Raw genomic sequence first — 24,136 nt, 5'->3', positions numbered from 1 at the left:
CCTGGCTTAGTATTATTATGAAAGGCTCTTCAGCTGTTGACAGCTAAGCTGTCATATTCCCTGGCTCCTGGTGCTGTTTTATGCTTTCCTCATAGCTGCTATTCAGAGCACTTGTGGGTGATCTCCCATCTTCCCTTCTCTGGAGAAATACAAAGGACCAGTCCACTCGCTGATCCTTCATTCTTCACAGTGATTGTTGTCTCTACTTGTTTGTGGAGACGTCTTCAGTCTGTTATGATTCACACTGGAAGCCAAATATGATTTGACTTCTTGATATACAAAATACGGCAGAGCACAATGATTAGTATCCTCTTACTCAGAGGAATCACCCAGTGGTTTTCTGCTGTCCTTTTGCATTTTTGAAGACAAGCCAAGGTAAAATCAAACACCACCCTCTCTGTGACAGGAAAGCCATGTGTTGAAGCTCAGTCTTACACTGTGTCACTTAGCAACCACGTCTGGCCATGTGTTCCAACTAGTAGCTCAAAATGTGCAAATCCTTTAAACTACTGCTTTCCTATATAGATGCTGCCACATTTCCATTTGAAATTAAGGCTTTTCGCTGTCATTCCACCAGGCTGCATGGAAAGATTTGCTCTATTGCACCTTTACACAGCTACTGGTTTCTCTCCCTCCCCCCTCCATTCCTGCTCCTCCCCCACCAAACCCCACTTATCCTCCCTTGGAGAAGGTGCTCTAACTCAGACAAGAAGTAAGTACTTTGTCTATTTCTCACTGTCTATTTCTCACTGTCTATTTCTCACTGCACCAAAAGGAAGCTTCCCAGCTAGCACATACAACCTCCCAATCAACTATAACAAAAACAAACAAAAAGTCCCACCACCAAGCTGCAGAAGAACAGTGTCAAGTCTAATTCCACATTCTAAACACAGGACAATTCACTTTGTTTTCAGCTTTGAATACACTTATGCTAATATCTTCTGTGGCTGCTTAGAGCAAATCAAATCTGACAGTGAAGTAAAAGTAAAGGTTCCCCCGCACATGTGTGCTAGTCATTTCCAACTCTAGGGGCCAAGTGCTCATCTTTGTTTCAAAGCGGAAGAGCCAGCGCTTCTCCGAGGACGTCTCCGTGATCATGTGGCCAGCATGACTAGACGCCAAAGGCGCATGGAACGCTGTTACCTTTAATTTCCTTCTATATTTGTTTCTTGGCAGTGACAAGCAGTTGAGACTAAAAATATTATTTAAATACTTTCAGTGGTGGGGGAGGAAGATGGTCGATCCACATAGTGAGCAATCATAATTTTAATGCAAAGAAAATGTTTGTAGAAAAAAAATCACCAACAGCGTTCAAGAAATGTGAAAAAGAAAGAAATTTTTGCCTGATTAAATGTTTTGAACATTAACTGTGGGCCTAAGTATATTTGTGTGGGTTGTCAGAGAAAACTGAATTTCAGCACAAAAGGATCCGACATGATCACAATTCAAGTGATACCTTAGTTTAACTATGCGTCTGATTCCTCTTGAGAAATTCCTTTTTTTGTATTTGAATATATGAAAACAGAATTTATAAATATATCAGATATTTTGATCTGTATGTTTCACACAGGTCAGAACACGTGAGGCATCTGTTTAATTCCCCCTGGTTAGGAAAGTGCTAGCCAAAAAGCTAAACTTCTCATGACTAAAGAAATTGCTCAGTCCATACTAGAGGTTGATAAAAGTTCAGAGTGCTTTGTCAGATGTCCTTACTGTAACTCACGCTTACCAAAGGTAAATAGAATTAACATTAAAATAAAATGAATTCTGGCCCCATCAGCTTCCAAGTATTACTAAGTTTTGTAAGTTAGAAGAATCCAGTTTGCTTATCAGTGCATTGTATGGCTTAGTGTGATCCAGTCACGTTCTTTTTCTAGTAGAAACGTATATATAACCCTGAGCTTTTTTCAGATATGAAATACTATTGTTAGTTCAGAGTTTTATACTGAATTAGCTTCTTGACTGATTACCACATTGCCTTCAATCTAAACTCAGGATGTAAGTATGTAGACACTTCAGCATTTCTCTGGTCAGGACCCAATTATTTTTTTTTGAGGGGGCGGGCAGAGTACAAATGCCTTCCTCCCTGTCCTGGTGTTAGATGTAATTATGCTACATCACAGCCAGGGACAATTCATCTGTGTATCTGATCCGTAACTCATTATGGGGTGTCACATCAACCTAGGGATTTAATTGGAAAAGTGGCTAGGCAAGCACTTGAACCAGAGTCCCATGTGTGCTTTCCTGCTGTTGATATTGTATTTTGAATATGCTATCCTCAGCAGTAGAATGCTTTATGCCAGGGGTGTCAAACTCAATTTCATTGAGGGCCGCATCAGCATTGCGGTTGCCCTCAGGGGGGCAGGTGGGTGTGGCCAGGGTAGGCGTGGCCTACTGGGTGGGCGTGGCTAGAGTGCGTATGGCCTGGGTGGGCGTGGACAGCTCTACATCGTTCGCATCAAGGGTCCCTATGGGGGCCTGGGCAGGAGTGGGACAGATCTGAGGGTCTCTGGCAGAAGGAGGGTCTCTGGGCCAGGGCCCAGGCAGTGGGGGCTGTTCCCTCACTGTTTCCAGGATGGCTTCGCAGGCCGCATGAAACCACTTCACGGGCCGGATCCGGCCCCCGGGCCTTGTGTTTGACATGTCTGCTTTATGCTGTATGCTTTATTCATGCATTGAGATTGCAATGTGTCTTCTTCACATTTTGTTCCTATCTTCATTTTTTTGCTAACATAAAGCATTGCTTTAATTTCCCCTCAGGAAATAACTATTATGGAAAAAAGAAAGAACATAACTAGTTGGGTTCCCAATAAAGTAATCTCTTGGCAACTCTTCTTTCCAGGAAGCTCAGTGCTTGAGATGAAATTCAGGATATTCCTGCCATCTTCTGGAATTACCTTTTCTAGCTCCTGTTTTTTTCAAATGTCATGAACCAAATGCTATAGAGCAATTCTTTGTTGGATAAAATGTTATCAGATGGTTGTCCTTTGCCTTCTTACATTTCTGGCTGCCAAAGTTGAATTTACAGCTACACCTTGGGAAAAGGAAAGCTCTATGTAATTTGCACGGGCCTCTCAGTCTTTGTCCCTCATCAATCTCCATTCGTACAAGGAACTATCAGTTTTAGAGTTCTTGAAAAATAACATGCCACATAAGGAAAAATAAAATTCCTCTCAAGTGAAATGTCCTAGAATGGAGTACACAGACACTGTATACAGATGGGTGTCTGGATCGGTCAGAAAGTCAATCCCATGTTTTGTTTTGTTTATTTATTTATTTTCATTCATTCATTCATTCATTTATTGGGACTTATATGCCGACATATCTCCCAAAGGACTCAGGGCGGCTAACAACAACACTAGTTGGCTACTAGTTGGCTCCAGCAAACCTCACACTTGGAACCCTTTTAGATGGGACATAATTTTTCATAAAAATTTTCATAGCTGACAATATAGCAATTCTTCCTTTTATCTCCTGAAAGTAGGGACACCATGTAAGCAAAGCTTCATGACTCTACAGCAGAGGTCTTCAAATTTGGCCCTTTTATGACTTGTGGACTTCAACTCCCAGAATTCTTCAGCCAGCACGCCTGGTTGAGGAATTCTGGGAGTTGAAGTCCACAAGTCATTAAAGGGCCAAGTTTGAAGACCCCTGCTCTACAGGGTTCAGGAAAGTGTTACCCGTATCTGTCCCCACTCCCTGCTCATATTCAGGCACTAGTTTTTTATATTAATGAGCTATTCAGTGATGTAATGTACAACTGATTGCAACTGATTGCAACAAGATGAACAGATGCTAACTTCAGTAAGCTAATAAAAATAATTAGTGTTTAATAATGTTTTTGAGTAAAAATTCTGAGCTGCAAACATACGTGAAAGAAGGCTTTGCATTCTTTTTAAAAACTGCTCTGATGCAGTGCTGAGATTCCTTTGTTCTCATCAGCTATAAGTGGAATTTAATTCCTTATTTGCATAATTGAGAACTCCTTTCAGGAAACTAAATTGGAAAGCAACTCAATTCTTTTCAATTACAAGTGACTTGTGAAGTCTTGAAGTCTGTTTGCAAAGTGGAATTAATCAGATGCTAAAAGAGGTCAAGAAGGGGTCCTCCTAGGATATGGTATGCTGCATGGTGTGTACCTTTGCAATGGCAATCTTGCGCATGTTCAGCATCATCAAAAGAAACCTTGCTTCATCAATAAATGAGTAGATTTAGAGGTCTTCTCTATTGTGTCGGATGCTTTCTCGAGCAGCATTGCCCAGAGACCCATGTCTCCCACCCTTTGAAAACTTGACTGTTCTCTTGTTCAGTCTTTCATTACATATTTGGCATGTTGCGTGTTTCTTCCTGAAGTGGATGGTCTTATTATTACTTTCTGCAGGGTAAATCACTAGAGTCATTGGGTAGCCTCTAAATTTAATAGATTAATTGAATGTTTGCCTCTTATTACTATGAAGCTCTGTAACAGGTATGGAAAGACCTGGGGACATTTGATTAAAGGGTGTAGTAGAGCCTATGAAGATTATGAGCACCCAAAAGTAGACAAGCCCATTAATGTTTTGTGCTTTTTATTCAATAAACTTTCTTAAGATAGAAACAAAAAATGTCAATACACAGAAACACCTTCTTTACAGGACGTCATGAAATAATCAGGCCGAATTCTATAAGCTTGAGCTTCTCCGGTGGTTTTCACACCATTGGCTACTTTCTGCTTACATGCTATAGTTAAAAAGTTGTATATAAATGCATCAAAGGTAAAGCCCAGATATTCTTTTTAACAAAGATGTTTGTCAAACAAGGAAAGAAAATCTAAGAAGGAAAGAAAATCCATACAAAAACATTTCCCATTTTGTCTTGTTACATATGTTGTCATCAAAAGTGGGAAAAGCCCAGTCTGCAATATACTTTAGCAGAACTCATCACCAGACTTTTCAATGAAAAGGAAACATTCTTCTCCTACATTAAAAGCAGCATTCCCTCTTCTTCAGTTAAAAAAATCTTCACTTTCTCTCTGAAAATTATAACTTAAAGCAAAATGAACAAATAACATTTTACCACTGCACTCCCAACAACACAAACTCTAGATATTCAATAGAATAAAAGCATATTGCACATAGTGTTATCGCAATCCTGAGAAACATTCCATAAAAATACTGTCATTCAGTGACAAGAGCTCCACATCAAGTGGCAACTTCACACAGTAGTAGATGCCTTCAAGATATTTTGAAATTGGAGCCACACAACTCTAGTACAAAAAAAAAATCATACAAAATAGTTTAAGGCCATGATCCTGAAGTACATTTATATAGAAATATTGGAGCAATGGGGCAAGGCAAAACCTGGCAAAGTGTTGTCAAATTTGTATTTTCAGAAGAGAATCAGTGGTGGAAGCATTGTACTGTAGCCTACCCATTTCCATCAATTATTCTCTGCAAATGTTATCCCCTGCCCTCTTTTCAAAACTTACAGTACTTCCTAATTCTGGAGTTCAGCTAGAAAGAACCAAGTCAAGGTGCCAGAGAAGCATTTGCAGAAGATTAGCTTTATCACTGTGGTTCATTCCTTGCTTTAAATGCTAATATTCAAAGTGAATTGTTATTTACTTTGTCATGTTGATTTATATATTGTCTTGAAAATAGCTTGTATTGCAACCTATCAGCAACCTACCAACCTATCCGCAATAGTCTTTTGTAGATTATTCCAGTTAGTATCTTTTTAGGAATGCAGGTTTTCAGTTATTTTATCACCTTCTATTAACCTTACATTCATTATTCTTGAACCTTTTAAGAGTTTCTTTTCCTCTTTTCAAGAGTCCTTCTATGTATATTTTTGCCTAATTTTCTAAGTCATATTGCAAATTCCTAACATCCTATAATAAAAGGCAGCAGTTCCCTCAAAAATTAAGGGATTTAACTATTTTTCTTTACAGTGGATCGCTTCAAGTAAACATTAATCCCTGATATAACTTGTAAACCATAGTTTCTCAACAAATGACTGTTTGTGACATAAGGCAGCAGCAGCATCTCAAATATCTAGAGGTACTTTCCAAAGGCAATTAAAAAGATACTATACACATGAAACTCAAATGGTGCTTAGGCTACTAAATGTATTCAAAGAAATTTTCTCCCTATTTTCATGCTTAACATATTGCTTTCCAGTTCGTCCAATAAGCAACAAGGAAGATTCTTCATAAAGTATTCTACCACAGAGAGAGAGAGAGAGAGCGATCGATCAAGGTGAGCACAACAAACACCAGCCTTTTTATCACCAACAGAATGTTCCAGGGCTAAAAACTGCAGTCATCCGCCATGTGTCACAGGGTAGTTACTTTACAGCAAAGGTTTGTCATATGGCAGAAGGTTCTCCAGGTCTTCCTCTGGTATATATATATATATATTTTGCACTTGTCTCTTAAAAGCCTTGCCTCCTTACATACTGAGAAATCAAAATTCATTTGTGAGTTGGCTCTGCTTACTGTCCAACCATTTCTTCATTGAGATCCTGCTGATAGTGACAAGGGCATTCTGGCTTATGTGCTCCAACTCTTTTTTTTTTTTTTTGGCAAAACAGCCTGCCTCTCTCTGGCTCCCTTTTTCCATAAGCGCTCACCCATCGAAACAGCCTGCTGTGTGTGAGTGATGCCTGCTGAAGTAACTGCTGCCGTAGACCAACGAGAGGCAATGCCTGGATTCTGTCGAAATGGCTACTTGCATCGTGACTGGCCCTTGGACAGACACGGTCTGCACATTCTCCTGCAGGGCAGAATAAGTACTCAGCCTACCGTTCCCTGAACTGAGGCCACTAGATCGAGGAGCTTGCAAGGAATCTCGATAAGCGGAGCACAGATCCTGTATTGGAGAACAGAACTGTGACAGGACAGCGGAGGGTTGGGGCAGGGGATGGTACTGTGGCTGATGGAAGAGAATCTGAGTTGGCGTCTGGAGCGTTAGGCTCTCCATTATTTGCTGCTGCTGCTGTTGTTGCTGCAACAGGGTCATGCAATGCTTTTTCTGTGTGTCTTCTCTGGGATCCTTACTGTGAACTTTGCTAGGAGAAAATAAATCAAAAGCACAATCAAACCATGTTTGGAAAAGACACGTGAAATAAATTAACGCATGCTGTGCTAAGAAACAAGTATCAACTAGCACTGATGCTGTTACCTAGTTTGGGGAATCAAACACCTGCAAGAAAAACAACTCAGCTCAGAGAGCACCAAGGATTCCTCATTTCAAATCTGAGCTGCAAATATTCCCCTTTATTGGCAAGTATCATTTATCAGATGTAACTCAGAGTGCCCCTGGTCAGAGAATGCCGCCTGGTGGCCCCCAGGGGGAGGTCCTTCTCTGTGGGCGCGCCGGAATTGTGGAACCGTTTGCCGGTTGAGCTCCAGATGGCGCCCGACCTGCGCTCCTTCCGACGCGATCTGAAGACCTACTTGTTTGCACAAGCTGGCCTGGCCTGATGGGTGATGGGTTTAGATTTTAATATTGTTTTAATGTATTTTAATTCATTGTTGTCAGTTTCTGGGCACTTGTTTAATCTCTTTTAATGTTTGTACTCTTGTATTTTTATATGTTTGCCCTGTTCACCGCCCTAGTCCTTTGGGAGAAGGGCGGTATACAAATAAAATTATTATTATTATTATTATTATTATTATTATTATTATTATTATTATTATTTTATTTTAATCCCATTTATATCTCGCCCTTCTCCGAAGACTCAGGGCGGCTTACAATTTAAGCACAAACCAATGTGCTTAGCAATAGCCTTCATTCTATGTATATGCCTGCTTATTAGGGCTTTTGGGCCCCCCAAGGGGGCATTATTACAAAGTCAGCTTATTGCCCCCAACAATCGCTACAACATTTGTTAACAACATTGAACAAAAACATTTCCAGCTTCTCAAATTCTCTAGATAATAGAACTGGTTAAATCTTTTAAAACCTATTAATTTCTATATATATTTGTTATCAATAAATCAGTTTTAGATACAGGTAAGAGATTAATAAACTACAGAATTAGAAATTCCTATATAACCTAAGACAATGGGAGAGTGTCTTAACTTCTATACCTAGTGTGTGAACCTTAAACTATGACTTATACAACAAAAAATAATTGGACTCCATTATATTTGTATTGAAAACTGTCTAGGAGAGCACTATATTTTTCCATTGCCCTGTTTTGTGAGAAAATAGGGGAGCACTTATAAATTTGACTGTACAATAAAAAACTAAAATATTATCTTGAATTACACATCTAGTACATGGAATCTGACAACTGGACAACATGAATGGATTCTCTGTGCTTTATTACAACTAAAAGATTGACATTACATCATTGGAAAGATAAATGTATGGCCTCATTTACTCAATTGATTCAAGACCTAATTACATGTGCTACCTATGAGCAGATTGCCGATAGACATAGACTTTGTATGGATAAATATAATGAAATACGACACTCATTTATACATACAATGGATTAAAAAAGCATGATTGTCATATAATAAACATATGTATAATATAAATATTAGATAATTATGTATACAATTGTTATAACATATACTTTATATTTTATTTACTTATTTTAAGCACTTGTTACATATTTTTAATAATGTGTATCTTTGTGCTTTGTCCCTTTTGTCCTTTCTTGTTATAATTTTAAATGCAATAAAAAATTTATAAAAAAATATGAAACGGTTGCTGAATAAATGCACTTCCCCATAATCCATATGCTGCTGGGGGAAAAAAACACAATTCCTGAAGATTTTATGGTTTCAGTAATTTTATAGCTGAATACCGTTTACATTCTCTTGTTTCAAGGTCAGCAAAGAGAAAACAATGAACTAGAGTTGATGGTGTGTTAAGAATTTATTTTAAAAGTTGCCCATCAATTTGCTGATGTGCTAAATATCTACGCAGGAATCTATTATATGAACACATAGTAGCAGTATTATACTAGCCCACTGCAAAGGCTTAAGAGCAACTTGTAGGAACTACAGCATCCAAAAGAAAATGTCACTTGGTAAAACCTTGGATCAGGGCAACCACAGGGCCGCTTTCTAGAGACCGACATTTTATTTCCAAATGCAAGCATAAGTCACTGAAGAAGATTCATTGCCAGGAGCAAATCCTTTTAACTAACTTGCACATATTTTCCTGGGCTTATACAACTACTGTTCGAGATCAGAAAAAGCCATAATTGCGTTGTAGCCCATAGATAGGGAACCCACTCCTGCCTACTTTAGATCCAAACATGGCATCTGTCTGGTCCATGACACTGGACTGGTAGTCAGGAGAATGGCTTACTTCTCTCTGAAACTTACTCAAGCATGAGTTCAATGCAAGGAATAAGATGTTCCCAGGAATAGCAGGTGAGCAGCTGAAGTTGGGTGGTCCACAAGGGAGACATCTCAAGGTAGAGGCGGCAGGCACCCACACAAGCAGCAGCAACAAGAGAAGGCCGAAAAGAAAGAAAAACATGATCTGGAGAGGGGGTGGGGGAAGGGGAAAGAGAGGAAACAAGCATATAAAACTGTTTATAAATCAATTCTCTTTGGGACAAAACTGACTAATACTGAGGCGTCGTGGCTGTTGGCAAGGAACATCATGGAAAGCTACTGAAGCCTCTCGGTGTGCCACATAATAACTCATGATATGAAAAATGCTGTTAAATGGGCATTTAATTTACTGCTTCCTTTAGACCTCTAACACTGCAATCCCGAGCATGCTTACTTAAAAACTAAACCAAATTCTGATGCTGCCCAAACAGTGATGCTCCTAGAATGCCCTGCAAAGCCAGGGCTGCTCCAGGAATGTGTGATATTTTGCACACACACCCCACTCCCCCACCCTGGCTGAATGGAGGAAAGTTTAAAATGAGAAGGTCTGCCTGAGCTTCACCCTGAATTCAAATGTAATGGTGCCATGATCAGACCACTGTAAATTTTAAGATTTGTTTTTATGGAAGGTGAGTTGACAGCTTCTCCGTTTCCTTTTGCAATATTGGAAAATGCTGAAATTACTAATAATGTGTTAAATTTATACGCTGCCCAATGCCTAGCAATTCTGCCCCCTCGTTTCGCAGGACACTGACAATAAAGTGATGTGGGTAGCTGCACAGGAGAACGAATAACTGACTTAAGAGAGTTGGGTCCTTTGAACACCACCTACAATATTCATTGTCAAGCAAGCATGCAGAACACCCTGCCGATACTTTATAACAGAGAAATCACTATTAGATGCTTTATGTCCTTTAACGGCACAGGAAGAACTGAGAAAATGTGCTTTTAACTATCCTCAGTCTTGCATTACCCTCTAAGTTGAAATAAGTTGTGCTCCTAGAACTGAATCATGCATTGATGAGTTTTTCTAAAATGGTTAGAGGCGTAACACTGCCTCCTAGTGGCTTTTCCTTCCCATTCTCACACTCCGATTTAAATGTGCTGTTCAGCCTCATCAGGGTTTTCCAAAGTCAATACTGACCCTGAAGGCTCGATGAGACTATCCAAAGGGTTGTGGTTATTACCATTCATAATACCATTAGTCAAAGTATTATGTTTTGAATTGTTTTCATATAATAACTGTTTGGGATCAATGAACTGTCTGAAACTTTATGAAGGGGTTGATGAGTTGAACAGCTTGGGTGATCCCTTCTGGTAACATTATGCCTTCTTTTGGTCCTTGAGATGATTAGGAAGCTACGCTGAGGCTTCCTACGCCTCAAATGTTGCTAACCATAATCAAGATACAATTACCTTGCAGCGAGGCTTCTAGGAACGAGTGAGAGTATTTCTCCATGATGGCTCTGAACTTGGTTACAGAGCTGATGGGCCAGCCTTTGTGGAGGTCACCCTCCCTGACAGAAGCAAAGAGGTAGTAGTCAATGAAGTGTGCTGGCGTTGGCAGACACAGATTCCAATTGAAGCTCTCCAGGAGCAACAGTTCCATCTTCAGTAGGTCTTTTTTCGTAAGCATTAGATTAAGGCTGCACATGTAAGCAAAGTTGTTCAGCAGTTGTAGTTTGGGCACTTTATCCTCCTTCTCTTCAAATTTGCCTAACGTAAGGAAAGATTAACCCAATGAGATTGATTCAAGGCCCACATCCATCTTATACAATCATACTACACGTTTAAATCTTCTGTAGATTCATTAGTCCTCATGCAGTGGTGGGATTCAGCCGGTTCGCACCACTTCGGTAGAACTGGTAGCTAATTTTTGTTGTTGTTGTTGCAAAGGCCCAAAATGGACTTCTGGAAGTGGCATCCACCCAAAGAACCAGCTGTTCACATATTTGAATCCCACAACTATCTTCATGAATACAAGAGACAAAGATTTTTTTTTCCTGCTATGAAAACAAAACCACAGTGCCATTATGTCTGAATTTGTGGAATTATAAGACGGATCCGAGACCACGTTCTATCTTTTCCCATTACAGAAATCCCAGTTTCAAATTCAAGTATCATGGGTAACTCTGAAAAATGAAAGGAAAGAAAGAGAAGGAACCAACATTTGGGGTGTGTGTGTGTGTGTGTGTGTGTGTGTGTTTGCAGCATTTTTATGCTAAATATGTAACAAATGTAAAGGCTTAATGATGTAGCATTCTTACTTAGTTGTGCAGTAATTTGGAAATATTTACTCTAAAATATTGCAACAGTAATAATTACTGCACAAATTTAAGCCTTTCTTTTTTTGAAACATTGAATTTAAAAATAAATATACTGCAAGGTTTGCCTCATAATTCCCAAACTTTGCATTCTACAAAAATCAAAGAAACCAAACATAAAAATGTGGGGTGGAGAGGGAGAAAATTTAACAATAAGCATCTGTATCCATCCTCAAGAGGGCTATGGGGAAAAAAGAGGATATAGTTAAAAACCCTCCAAGCCTTTTAATCCTGTTTAAAAGTAAGGAGGTATGTGCATAAACTATTACTTGCTAATAACCCCTTAATTTTTCTTGTTCACCATGGAGTCAAAACCATACGCTGCTGTAGTTATCCCAAATTAAAAGTATGTTTGCTTACTTCCCACCTGGTTAGCATTTTGTATGTGAAAAAAAATCCACATTTTTGCGTAAAGATATGCTGAGTAGCTAAGATAGTACCCCCAAATAAATTGATTTAAGGTAACCAAGCATTTAGCAAATTTCCATTCTATCCAATCAATTACAATAAAGACCAAGATAAGCTAATTTTTGACCAACTTATAATTCAGAACTGAAGCTGATGACTAGCATAAAAATGCAGGATTTTTTTTTAATATTGCCTTAAACTACACCTTATCTATAGGATTGGCCACATAACCAATTAGGCTAGGACAGGGGTGTCAAACTGCCGGCCCATAGGCCGGATGTCTCACACGGAAACTGTGCCCAACCCGGCAAGGGGAAAAAAGTCACGATACGTCGTGACACGTCATGTGATGTGGCGAGTTTGACACCCCTAGTCTAGGACAACAGACTGAAATCTGTTTCATCAAGAGGTTTTAAAAAGCCAGGATAATTTAATATTATATAGTACATAACTTTATATATTCAATATTATAAATACTACATAAATTAATACTATATAAATTATTTACAATCTGGTGTATTGGCTCCAAATGCATTAAGCAATACTTCTGTTTCTTATTCTATTGATAGCTAATAGTGTTTCTCAACCTCAGTGTTTTTAGGGTATGACTTCAACTCCCAGAATTTTTTCAGTCAGCATTCCTCATGGCTGGAGAATTTTGGGAACTGAAGTCCATACCTCTTAAAATTGCCGAGGCTAAGAAACATTTATATACAATGCTTTAAAATTTATCAAGTATGATCCAGATCTTCCAGTTGTGCCTTTCTGTGGTGGGGTCCCCCAAAAGCACTACATCCAGGTTTCAGAATTAGCTAACAAGCTAATAATACAGATGAAATATCCCATTTTCCCTCTCATACTCAGAACAGCGGGCAAAAGCTGAAGACTTTTGTCTGAACGTCCATTGTACACCAAAGCTTGTACATTCCTGACAAGCCAGAATTCTGGTTTCTCAAGAAATGAGTCTCACCAGAGGATTACTGATATTGTACAAGCATGAATATCAAAAACTCTGATCCTATATTAATTAAAATTATAAAAGTGTTTTCCTTCTTTCTTGTTTAAGTTTCATGCATTTGCAATCAGCATTTTTCTAGCTTGTGGAGTAAAAATCAACGTGTACAAAATGTTCTGTGGTAGCAGAGTACAAAGGGCAGACAATAGATACTAGAAGACACATTGATCCCTTCGCCTGCCTTTGTTGTCTTGATTAGCTGTTGCTTATCTCCTCCCTTTCAGATTGGTCTTTTGGAATCTAACTGCACCAATAACCATAGGCGACACCCTCCTTAAAAAGCCTGCTCAAAATGGTTTTGTGTGCATTTAATTTTGTTTAGTACCATGACAACTTTCCAACCAGGAATTAACAACCTAAAAAAGTCTGTTACAACCTTGAAATACATCTGTTTAGACAATCCCATTAAACTGTCTGCCCTACCTCTAAAGACTTATGAGGATATGTTACAGAGTTAGACAAGCCATGGAGAAGCAGGTGGTGGCTGAACTACAATTCCCAGCAGCACCAGATAGAATGGTCAATGGTTAAAGGGTCTGGGAGATGTTCCGCCACAAATACAAGGCTAGCTTAGCTTCTACTTTTTGTCTTCCAATATCAGAGCAAAATACCAGGTAAAAACAATGTTCATGTCATTATTATAATGAGCGGCTGCCACCAAGAAGAGGGGGCCAGATTGTTCACCAAAGCACCAGAGGGAAGGATGAGAAACAATGGTTGGAAACTGATCAAAGAGAGAAGCAACCTGGAATTAAGGAGAAACTTCCTGACAGTGAGGACAATTAACCGGTGGAACAGCTTGCCTCCAGAAATCGTGGGTGCTCCATTACTGGAGATTTTAAAGAAGGGGCTAGACAGTCATTTGTTTGAGATGGTATAGGTCCTCCAGCTTGAGCAGGGGACTGGACTAGAAGACCTCCAAGGTCCCTTCCAGCTCTATTCTATTCTATAATATCTAAAGGTCATCACACCAAATAGACAACATTCTTTAGCATAGTTCTGGTTATGCTGGACTGTACAGGCAATCCTTGACTTGCCACAATTGAGCCCAAAATTTCTATTGCTAAGCAAGACAGCTGAGTTTTGCCCCGTTTCACCTCTCTTGCAACAGTTAAGTGAATCACCACAATTGTCAGTAACACGTTTGTTAAATGAATCTGGATCCCTGTTGACTCTACTTGTTAGAAGATTGCAAAAGGGGATCACATGACCGCAGGACACTGCAACCATCATAAATACATGGCAGTTACCAAGCTTTGATCATATGATTGTGGGAATTTGCAACAGTCGTAAGTATGAAAAATGGTCTTAAGGACACTTTTTCAGTGCTGTTGTAACTTTGAACAGTCACTAAACGGATGGTTAGTCAAGTGCTACCTGCAATTTTAACAATTATTTCTGTGCAACAAGAAGTTGAAGACATCACTAAGAAATTCAAGCCCAAAGATTACTGAAATACAGTCTTTAAGAGAACCATCTCTTGATGCATTATACTGCACAAATTACATTGGCTTTCTCTGTGCATTTACTAGACAAAAAGCCCTCCCCACCCAAATCGTATTACGTGATTTCTGTATCATTAGGAAAAGTGACTTACTTGCAAGGAGAAGACATGCAATTGAAACGACATATAACTGCTTCACAGTAACATCATAGCGATCCATAAAAAGGTCCAGCAAGTAGACAGCAAGGTGCCGAGCTGTGGGACAAAGTTGGCAATGGCTGCTGAGGACAGTAAGGAGGTGAGCAAAGTAGCACCGTCTTTCGATTTGTGGAGAATGGGCCTTGTAGACCGGCAGTTTCAGCTCCTATGGCAACACAAACAGAAGGAGGAAGAAAAGAGGTATTCAAGCGAATATCCATTTCAGTAAAGAGAATATCCAGATCAGCATTGTACCGCTTGTTCTGGCAAGCAGATAACAACCAAAGGAATACAAAATGGTCCCATCCACCATCTTGTCCGGAAAATTAGGTACTGAAAAGTAATTAAATTTATACAAATTGTTTATATTCTACGAAATAAGAAACTTGTGTTTGTAGAGAGATCTTTAAAACAACAACAACAGCTGTTATGCTGTACATTAGGCTAAATACTTAATCACACTTCTGGCAAAGCAGCATTATTTACAAAATCTTGTTAATGGTGGCATCTGATAATCCTGACCTATGAAAACCAGGCTTTGGACTAGTTTTTTTCAACTGAGGTTCTACGAGAGATCAGGACAGACAAAACAAATATTGTTTTTGAGTGTAGCTCATAAACGTGGGAATTTTCAAATAACGCAGCTAGGTGGCTGGGCCTGCTACTTTGCTATTGTTGTAAAGGTCATAAAAGTGGTAGAAATTAATTGTATTGTGAGGTTTTTATATTTTTATGCAGGTGTCCCTTAAGACCTGAAAACTATTTCATGGGTTCCTCAAAGATTTTTTTAAAAAAAAAAAAAGCTGAGGAAGACTGCTACCAACTAAGGAGATCTTCCTGACCTTGCTACTACAAAATCTTCACAAAAGAATACTCTTTTGTATATTTGAAGAAGGGGGTGAAGGGAAGGCAAAGGTGATATAGAATTTACTTAAAACTAGCAACATCCTAGGTAGTGCTTTTTATTCTGGTTAGTTAAATGATGCATAAGAATTTATCTAACCAACTGAATATAAGAATAATGGATGTTGCTTGTTTTAAGTGAATTCCGCATCACCTTTGTAGAAAGAACTCAAGCTGAAGCAAAGTCAGAATAGAAAGCAGCTTTATGTTATCAGTACTCTTGGCAATGCAACGTCTACTTTTAAACTGAGGTCCATTTGCTTCAATAATTCAATGTCTGAGCGCAAAAGAATGAAGTAGATGCAATTAACTTGTCTACACTTTTTAAGCAGGAGCAAAAGGCTGGAAGCTGTCTGTGAAGGTATGTGGTTTAATCTCCCTCTGAAGATAAGCTTGATGAAAATTTTCTCCAACCTTTCCAATTAACAGGAGAGGGAAAGGGTTATTCATCCAAACCACAAATAAATCAGTTTCTAGAAGCAGTGCGTGAAGTGATGGCCAGTTTGTGCTGGAAGAAGTAGCTGGGCTCAAGCAGCTAATTTTGCCAAGGAACAATGCAGCCCAAAGCCACGCCATTAGCATTCTGATCAGAGAAGAGAGCTGGATGAAGCTTCCCAACTTTCATTCTAGGTTTGTGGGAGGCTGGGACAACATAACAAGAGCATAGGACTCCTGATAGCTCTTCAGCGACACTGCCATCAAAACGGAACAAAACAATCTAATGCCTTCGAGAAATTCTATATATTAGTTCAGTTTTGCACAAAATGTTATTGATACTAAGTCCTGAAATCTAAAATCCAGGTCCAGATATGTTCTGTTCACTTTTAAAAAAAATGGGCTAAAATGGTGAAGTTGCCATGCTTGTAATGACTTGATAAAACCTCTTAAAGAAAAGGATCACAAGTAAATATTTATATCATGATAAAGATCTGATTTCCCCAGGTAAATATAAGCCAGCTATCTACTGGGATGTACCAGATGCATTTACAAACAGGACAATTAGATGTTCCCATAAGTCTGTTCAAGAAGCAAAACCGAATCAACACATTCTTTTCAGAGACAGAGTATTTTGCAGTTTCTGACTTGACTGGAAAATAAAACTACACACAAATCCATAGAAAATTACATCATCGCCATATTTAGCAGGCAGGTATTCTATAATGCCTGCTCTATACTTCAAAAGCCACTTTTATATATCATCAAGGGAGCAGAACTTTAATAAGAATGATAATGAAGTTCATTGCTTTGATCTTTTGAAATGCCAGCCATAAGGATGTGATACACAGTGCTACCAGACAGAGAAGAGACTTCAATTTATTTATTTATTTATTTTAAAAATAGCACTAACACAAGAATACTAGTACAATTTAATTACTGACTGGTTTAGCATATATCACAGTTGGAAAGCTGGAAACAACCTTGGTGATTATCTAATCAACTCCAGTGTTCAGTGCAGGATCCATTGGAGCACCTGTGACAGATGATCGTGCAGCCTGTCTGAACACCTCAAGGGAAAGAGAACTCACAACTTTATTTGGCAGCCTGTTCCACTGAGAGCTTGTACAGTTCAAAGTTCCTCCTAATGTCTAGCTTGAACCTGATTTCTCTAATTTTAATAAACTACATTGCAGTTTTAATCCTGACTTTTTCAACAACAGAGGATACATCTACTAAGGATACATTCAACTAAGTGACAGCTTTTGGGTCTCTGTTATTCCTTCTCTAACATTACTCCTTGGGTATCACCTTTTTACCTTTTGCTCCATTTTGTCCCTGATGTTTTTAAATTGCAGGGGTGCAGGACACACCACTCCACATGAACTCTGCTCAGGCACCATAAACATGGAAAAATCACTTCTCACAATATGCTTTCTAGGCTCCAGTTAATGTACCCTACAACACCACTTTTATTTGCAGCACATTATTGGTTCACGTTTAATTACTTTTCACAGGTATTATTGCCAAGTCAGATCTCCATCATCCTATATGTGTGTCTTTTTCCTACCCAGTTTAGAATATGATATTTCTCCCTGTTAAATTCCATCGGTTTCATTTTTGCACACACTTCAAGCTTGTCTAGTGATTCTGGAATTTCCTCTCATTCAACTAAAATATCAGCCACACCTCGCAGTTTTGTGCCAGCTGCAAATTTTTATAAATGTCCATCAATTCCCCATACAATTGATTGATAAAAATGCTATATGACATAGACACCAGCACAGAGCCATGGGCACTCCCCTGGATATTTTTTTCTAAGGCGGAAGAACAACTATTAAGGACTATTTTGGATGCTGTCACTTCACATCCAAATAAAGATGTACTGATTTAAGAGGCTTATATGGTCACAGTAGTGATAGGAATGTACATAAAAACAATAAAAACCGACACCCTCCCAAATAACTCCCAGAATCTCAAAACAATACTGCCCCATATGCTAACATTCATAAATATTGAGCTCCATCCTCAGCCTATATTAATGCCAGGGTTTACTCTTAAGGTCTTCTGGAAAGCTAAAAGACTGGGGACCTACTGTAGGAGGCAGCACGACAGAACCCTGGGCGCAGTGTGAAAAGAGGGATCAGCCTAAAATCCTTACGTAGCTACAAGAAAACTAGATCCAATTCTCCTTGAGTGCTTTCGACTTTTATCTAAGTCTAACCTTTAACTGAGAAAATTCCTGTGCGTAGGCTTTTAGCAATAAATCAGCTTAATTGAACCTTCAATGTAGACCTGGTCCTTCACAGCCAGATCAGGGTACCTCTAATTTTTAATCCTATATTAGAGAGAGTAGGCATTATATAAATCAAAAACTGTTCTTGATTGCTGAAACTATATTAACTGGAAGGTGTATGGTTAATATCCGACAGTAAGACACCATGTGTATAGTTAAACACTGAAAGGAAAATGTTTCATTAGATATAAAAATTAGAAGGAAAAAAAAACAGCATTGAAACTGTCAGAGCTGCAATATGTTTGAATCTAAGCAAACAGGTAACACCTATAACCACCCTATAGAAATTTCTATCCAACAGGCTGCTTCTGTCTAGGTAATATTAATTTTTCTAACTAGATCAGATCTCCCCTCTCACTAGACATAACTGGGAAGAGCAATCACAACACTAATCCTTTCAAACTCTTATCAGTGTTAACGACTGTCTTTCAGGCTTTGTGAAAAAACAGTTTTATCTTTCACCAATCAGGCACTGAAAAGCCAAGGAGAACATTTGGGGGGTGGGGAGGGAGTAAGAAAACTGTTTCTTCTACCTGGCACTCTCCAGGGGTGTCAGATTTCCAACTCCACAGAGCAGAGGTACACAACCAGTTTTACACTGCAATTTCTACTTGGCTTTGATGTGATGTACCAGACCCTGCATTTTGAATGCTGGAGCCAGTTTTTTAAAAAAATGGTCTCAGTTTATATTAAAATAAGAATAAAAATACAGTTGAAGTTACTTTCTATGAATAATATTCTTCTATCTCATGAGAAATTACAATTTGGGTCAGCCTGTCGGGAGGAAACAAAGCTCTGGGGCCATTCTATAGTTTGTATATCTCTTATCCTAGGAAATCATGAAAACTGGAGAGCTCTGACACTAAGTATGAGCCACCCTCACAACCACAAGTATCTGAAGCATATCCAAAAGGGTGTGGGACAGAAAAATACAAATGGGTCTTTGCAGCAGTATTAGTGTGGTGGAATTCTTTAGTATCTTCAGATACGGAGCTATAGTAAATAATAGAATTTCAGTCTCTGATCTACCCAAGTTCACCAACTCATGATATTTTTTTTTGCAAGCACATGGAAAGAATTAGGAAAACTTTCCTATTGCAAGATCCTCATCATTAGCTGTTAATTTATTGTGGTCTATAGCCAATAAGGAAAAAAGAAATTTCAAGAATGAAATGGTCCTTTGAAAATAATCTGGTAGAAGTAGGGGAGAAAATTAAATAGCCTGCTCAAAGAGATAGACAACATTAGCATATACCAAAGTAAATATTTAGAGAAATAAGACCTCCTAAGAGATTCTAAGCTTTGACTGTTTCTAATTGCAAGTCACATTCATTATGTTACTGAATGATGGAAATTATGAAAGAAATAACATAGAGATATGTTCTTTCATCTGTTCAAAGCAGATGAAATTCATGTTTACTTTTTTGCATTTTTCTCTTTGAAGAAGCTAGCATATACAATGGAATATCCAAACCAAAAGACGTTGAAAAATGTGCAACCTATGGCCATGCATGCTTTCAAAAGCACACCTGTCATACAATTTGCTCATCTTAATTGTAAAACATAAACCAGTTTCTCTTTTTCATGCAGTGTGCTGAAATACACAGCTAGATTAAAAAAAGCCAAAATGTCCTTTTCTCATGAAATATTGGCAGTAAAAGATTATCCCAACTAGTAGGCCATTTGACATAATGCTGAATATTCCTGAAATACAAATCTCCATAGCAAAGGCATAATAGTGCAGAAAATAGTTAAAACCACTAGATAATTATCCAGAGGTAAAAGGCATATCTGCTATGCAGTATCAGGAACTATTCTCAGGAAACTGAAAACCAGCTAATGTTACAACTTAATGCCAAATATACACCCTAAGAAAATCTAACCAAATCCCATAAAGTTTGAGCCTAAAAATGAGCTTTAGATTGGTTTAGCGTTTTAAACCAGAGGGCCCCAACCTTTTGAGCACCAGGGACCGGTTCCGTGGAGACAGGTTTTTCTGTGGATTGGAGGGGGTGTGGTTTCATGTTACTGCCTGCATCCCATGGATGGGGCTTGGCTTGTTTGCATGGACCGGTTTCTGGCATGCCTCAGCCTGGTGCCGGTCCAAGGACCAAGGGTTGGGGACGCCTGTTTTAAACCCTCAGTTTTAATGCAACAGGGAGCTACATATATTAATATTAATTCACTATTTGATTTCATTAAAGATTTCCATAAAGAGCTGAAAAAGGATAACATTTTTAGCCCATAGGAAGTTATTTTTGCATCTTAGAGTTAAAAAAAATTAAAAGCATTTCCATCTCAGAGAGTATATTGCAAAATAAAACTGTCTGAATTATTAAATAATTATCTGTTCCTGTAGATACACTTTGCTTTTAGAAGGGAAGGAAAAAAATCTAGTTGGGGCTACCAGATATGGACTACATAATCTGGACATGCAGCATGGAAGTAAATAAAAATATAATGGCATCCAAACTTTTGCAGACCAGATGCGGCAACTTTATTTCTTGCTTACCAAGTTCCTTGTTTAGCAACTGTTCTAAATTACAATGGTGTAAAAAAAACACCCAGATCTGTCACCAATCCTCACATTTACAACTGCCACAGAGGTTGCCATTCAGGCACTTTGCACCTGGTGTGCATTTGCAATAGTTACACCATTTGCATTCGTCATAATTAGCTCCTGAAAGTAGAGTTAATGGAGAACACAGAGGTAAACTCACAAGTCTAGCTCACTTGATGTCTCACTTAATGACAAGTGTCAATCACTTAATGACAATGAGAAGTGATAGGAGGCCTGTCATAGTCACACGATTTTCTGCTTAGCAACCAAGTTGTTGATTCCAATTATGGCCATTAAGAGAGGACTAAATGTATCATTTTCTCATGGAAAGCAATTCATTCCACATTTACTCAGAAGAAAATGTAAATGTACTTAAAGAAGAGCCTTTATCCATACATCCCACAGTTGAGGAACATAAGATGGGTGGCCTTGTTAAATAAATAAAACTCCAGATGCACACTTATCACACTATTTGAAATAACTACTGTATAGTAGCAACTTCAAGGTGCAAGGATGTCATAGTAATGGCAGTTATTTAACTGCTGTGGAGTTTTGCCAAAGGAAGAAACAGAGTTTTGCAGAGCCACATTTACTGCAATGATCATTGAGTGCCTGCTTTAGAAGAAAGAACCCTGAACAATTGATTTCCAATGATTTTTTATGGAAATTGAGGGATACAAGACAGGAAACCCTGGGGGTCTGGTTGGCCCAGTTTGGGGAAGTTGTTCAGGTCTCTGCACTGTCCTTGGAGTTAGTCCTATTGTTAGGCAAATAGTCTTTCAGGAGGCAGGTAGGAGGGTCAATTTGGGTATGATGGGATTAGGCAAAAGAAAAGAACTGGGTTTGACCTTGGACATATCCCAAAGAGGGAGGGGGGAAGGAGGAGGAGGAGAACAGCCTCCATCTTATCAGGTTTACTTTTTTTCCATTACATAACTTGCTTTTCACCTTATTTTTACCACCAAATTTGTGGTTCAGCTATATCCATAGCAGATCCAGCAGATCCAGCTGAGGAATGTGTAGATGTAAGGAAGGTGTCCTTGATAGAAATATGCAAGGCCTGATACCAGTGTGATGCGGGGAAGGGGAAGACAACGTAAATCCACAACAGACAAATGGACTTGCAAAGTTTTTTTTATTATTATAACCAATCACCTTCTCTTTCCCTGTCCCCCCCCCTCTTCCTTGCCTCTTGCAATTCTGTTAAGGTCATCTACCTTACTACATTAAGTACATCTGTTTAAGAACAATTTATTATCTATTTGTTCCAATGTAAAGTAGATGACAGGCATGTTTGACTCAGTAAATTCAAATCTGAAAACTTAAGTTTAATTTCAGTCATTTTTTTTAAAAATACCAGTCGCATGCATTTTATTTGGAAGTTACTTTGGAAGGGCAACTAAACAGCAGATTGTACCTGTTTTGAATTGTAGTAACAGCAACAGTAAAGGATAGAGGAAAAAAGGGAAGCAGCTGCCTGTCTAACCTTCAGTCTCAGTGTCTGGTGAACGTCTGCTGCAAGGTCTCCTTTCCACCATGGCTCTTCCATCCTTAGGCTTCTCATCCAAGGAAAAGCTAGCACCTGCAAGGTCAGGGAGAAATCAAAGTAAATTAACAAAGGCAGTATGGGCACATTTAAGCTTCATCCACTGTTTTTACACAATCCCATGTACTCCTTTGTAAAAAGGAGCCTTAAAAGGTGCAGTTTAGCCAAATACAGTTGATGGCTGCAAATTTAGCTAATTCCCCCCCCCCCAAAAAAAATATTCAGTCCATTAATCTGTGCAAAATCTGTGCAAAAGGGTTCAAGCAATCTTGGCCGACATCAAGTCATCTTCTCAACAAGTTACCTGTTGCTCTGTTTTTGCTCAAAACAAGAGCGAATAGATTTTGATTGGAATACAAGTCATTATCGATTTCCCACTCACGCCCACCTTCCCTTTGGTGGGAGATGGCATCAACTGCCCGGCGGCCCGGCTTTTTTTTTTTTTTTGGCAACAAAACCCGAGATCCTCCGATACCGACTACAAAAGGGCGAATTTCAGATCTAACTCGCTTTTTCCACATCCGATTCGAGGCTGTCGAGGACCAGGATAGCATTTCCCCGGGCTGATCTCCCTCCCTCTCTTTTGAAGTGCAAGTGGCATAGAAACTTCTCAAAACTCCGCGGACTGAAACTTCTGACAAGCTGCCCGCAAAACCCGCGTTACCGTTACCTTGGCCGATCGCCCGCAAAGCGGCAGCCTTTGTCCTTTCCTGAACCCGACGACTTCCTTGCGAGACAAATCCTGCACCCCCGAGAAAGGGAAGGGAGAATCAAGCTTGCATCCTTGCCCGCCCCCCTTTGCTAATCGCAGCAGGGAAGGCCAGCAGTTGGCTGCATGTCCCTGGGTTGCAAGGCGGAGGGGAAAGAGGATGCCTCCCCGCCCCCAGACCACCTCGCGCCCCAAATCTCGGCTCCGACTCGAAGAAACGACCTAATTCACTGGGGAGGTTACATACACACCGGCTTTCTACATTACGCACGCGCACACCTTCCTTCCACTGGGCCTCTGGGCGTTGTAGTCCTTTCCCGCTTCCTCTGCCTACACTCCCATCCCCACCACCCCCTTTTTATTGCTGGGCTTCGGGCGAGCGCTGGATTGGCTCGTGCTCTGCGCGCCAGAGGGGCTCATTTGTCCCCGGCTGCCTGTTTTCTTATGTGCCTCGAAGCCGCCTGGGCGGTTCTGTTGTTGTACCTTAGCCCATTGTTGGCGCCATTCTCCATTTCTAAGGGATTTAGATAAAGCCTTATCAAAACGCTGGGTCCTGCCCGATTGAGCGTGAATAAGGACAATGGCTTCCTGCCCTGCTCAGCTGCTATTCATTGAGTATTTGGGAGGATAATGGAATTATCGCTCCTGACTACAGGGGATGCTTGCTCAGTTTCGTTATCCCCATCCTAAGTTTTGCCCTTTGCTTTGATCTACTCTGCTTTGACATCGCGTTGCGCAGCATTGTATTTGACGCCCCTTTGACTTAACAGGTATTACAGCACTCTTCATATGGATGCCATATGCACGTTTACTGAAAAAACAAGCTGCTACGATGAAGAAGGCTTTATGTTATGGGAATCGATCTGGCCAATTAACGTGAGTTATTGTGTAAGCAACTGGAGCAAAGTGCTCCTAAAAATTCCAGAATATGGACAAGCTTGTGGAAACTTCAATCAAT

The 24,136-nt window shown here is 39.5% G+C and overlaps 1 protein-coding gene across 1 annotated transcript; it reads right to left on the bottom strand.

The window, feature by feature from the left end:
- Nucleotides 1-6,508: 6,508 nt before the first annotated feature.
- On the bottom strand, nt 6,509-23,238 carry CCNJL (cyclin J like). Its single transcript, XM_083352062.1, has 6 exons — nt 23,140-23,238; nt 22,410-22,505; nt 14,685-14,895; nt 10,757-11,056; nt 9,326-9,485; nt 6,509-7,047 (listed from the first exon to the last, which is right to left on the bottom strand). The coding sequence occupies exons 2-6, from the start codon at nt 22,485-22,487 to the stop codon at nt 6,606-6,608; spliced, it is 1,191 nt and encodes a 396-aa protein (XP_083208188.1). The 5' UTR covers nt 22,488-22,505; nt 23,140-23,238; the 3' UTR covers nt 6,509-6,605.
- Nucleotides 23,239-24,136: the final 898 nt, after the last annotated feature.

This window comes from Vipera ursinii (assembly GCF_947247035.1).
Source record: "Vipera ursinii genome assembly, chromosome: 2".
Lineage (NCBI taxonomy): Eukaryota > Metazoa > Chordata > Lepidosauria > Squamata > Viperidae > Vipera > Vipera ursinii.
The sequence above is the reverse complement of the archived record's forward strand: the minus strand, read 5'-3'. Positions and strand labels throughout refer to the sequence as shown.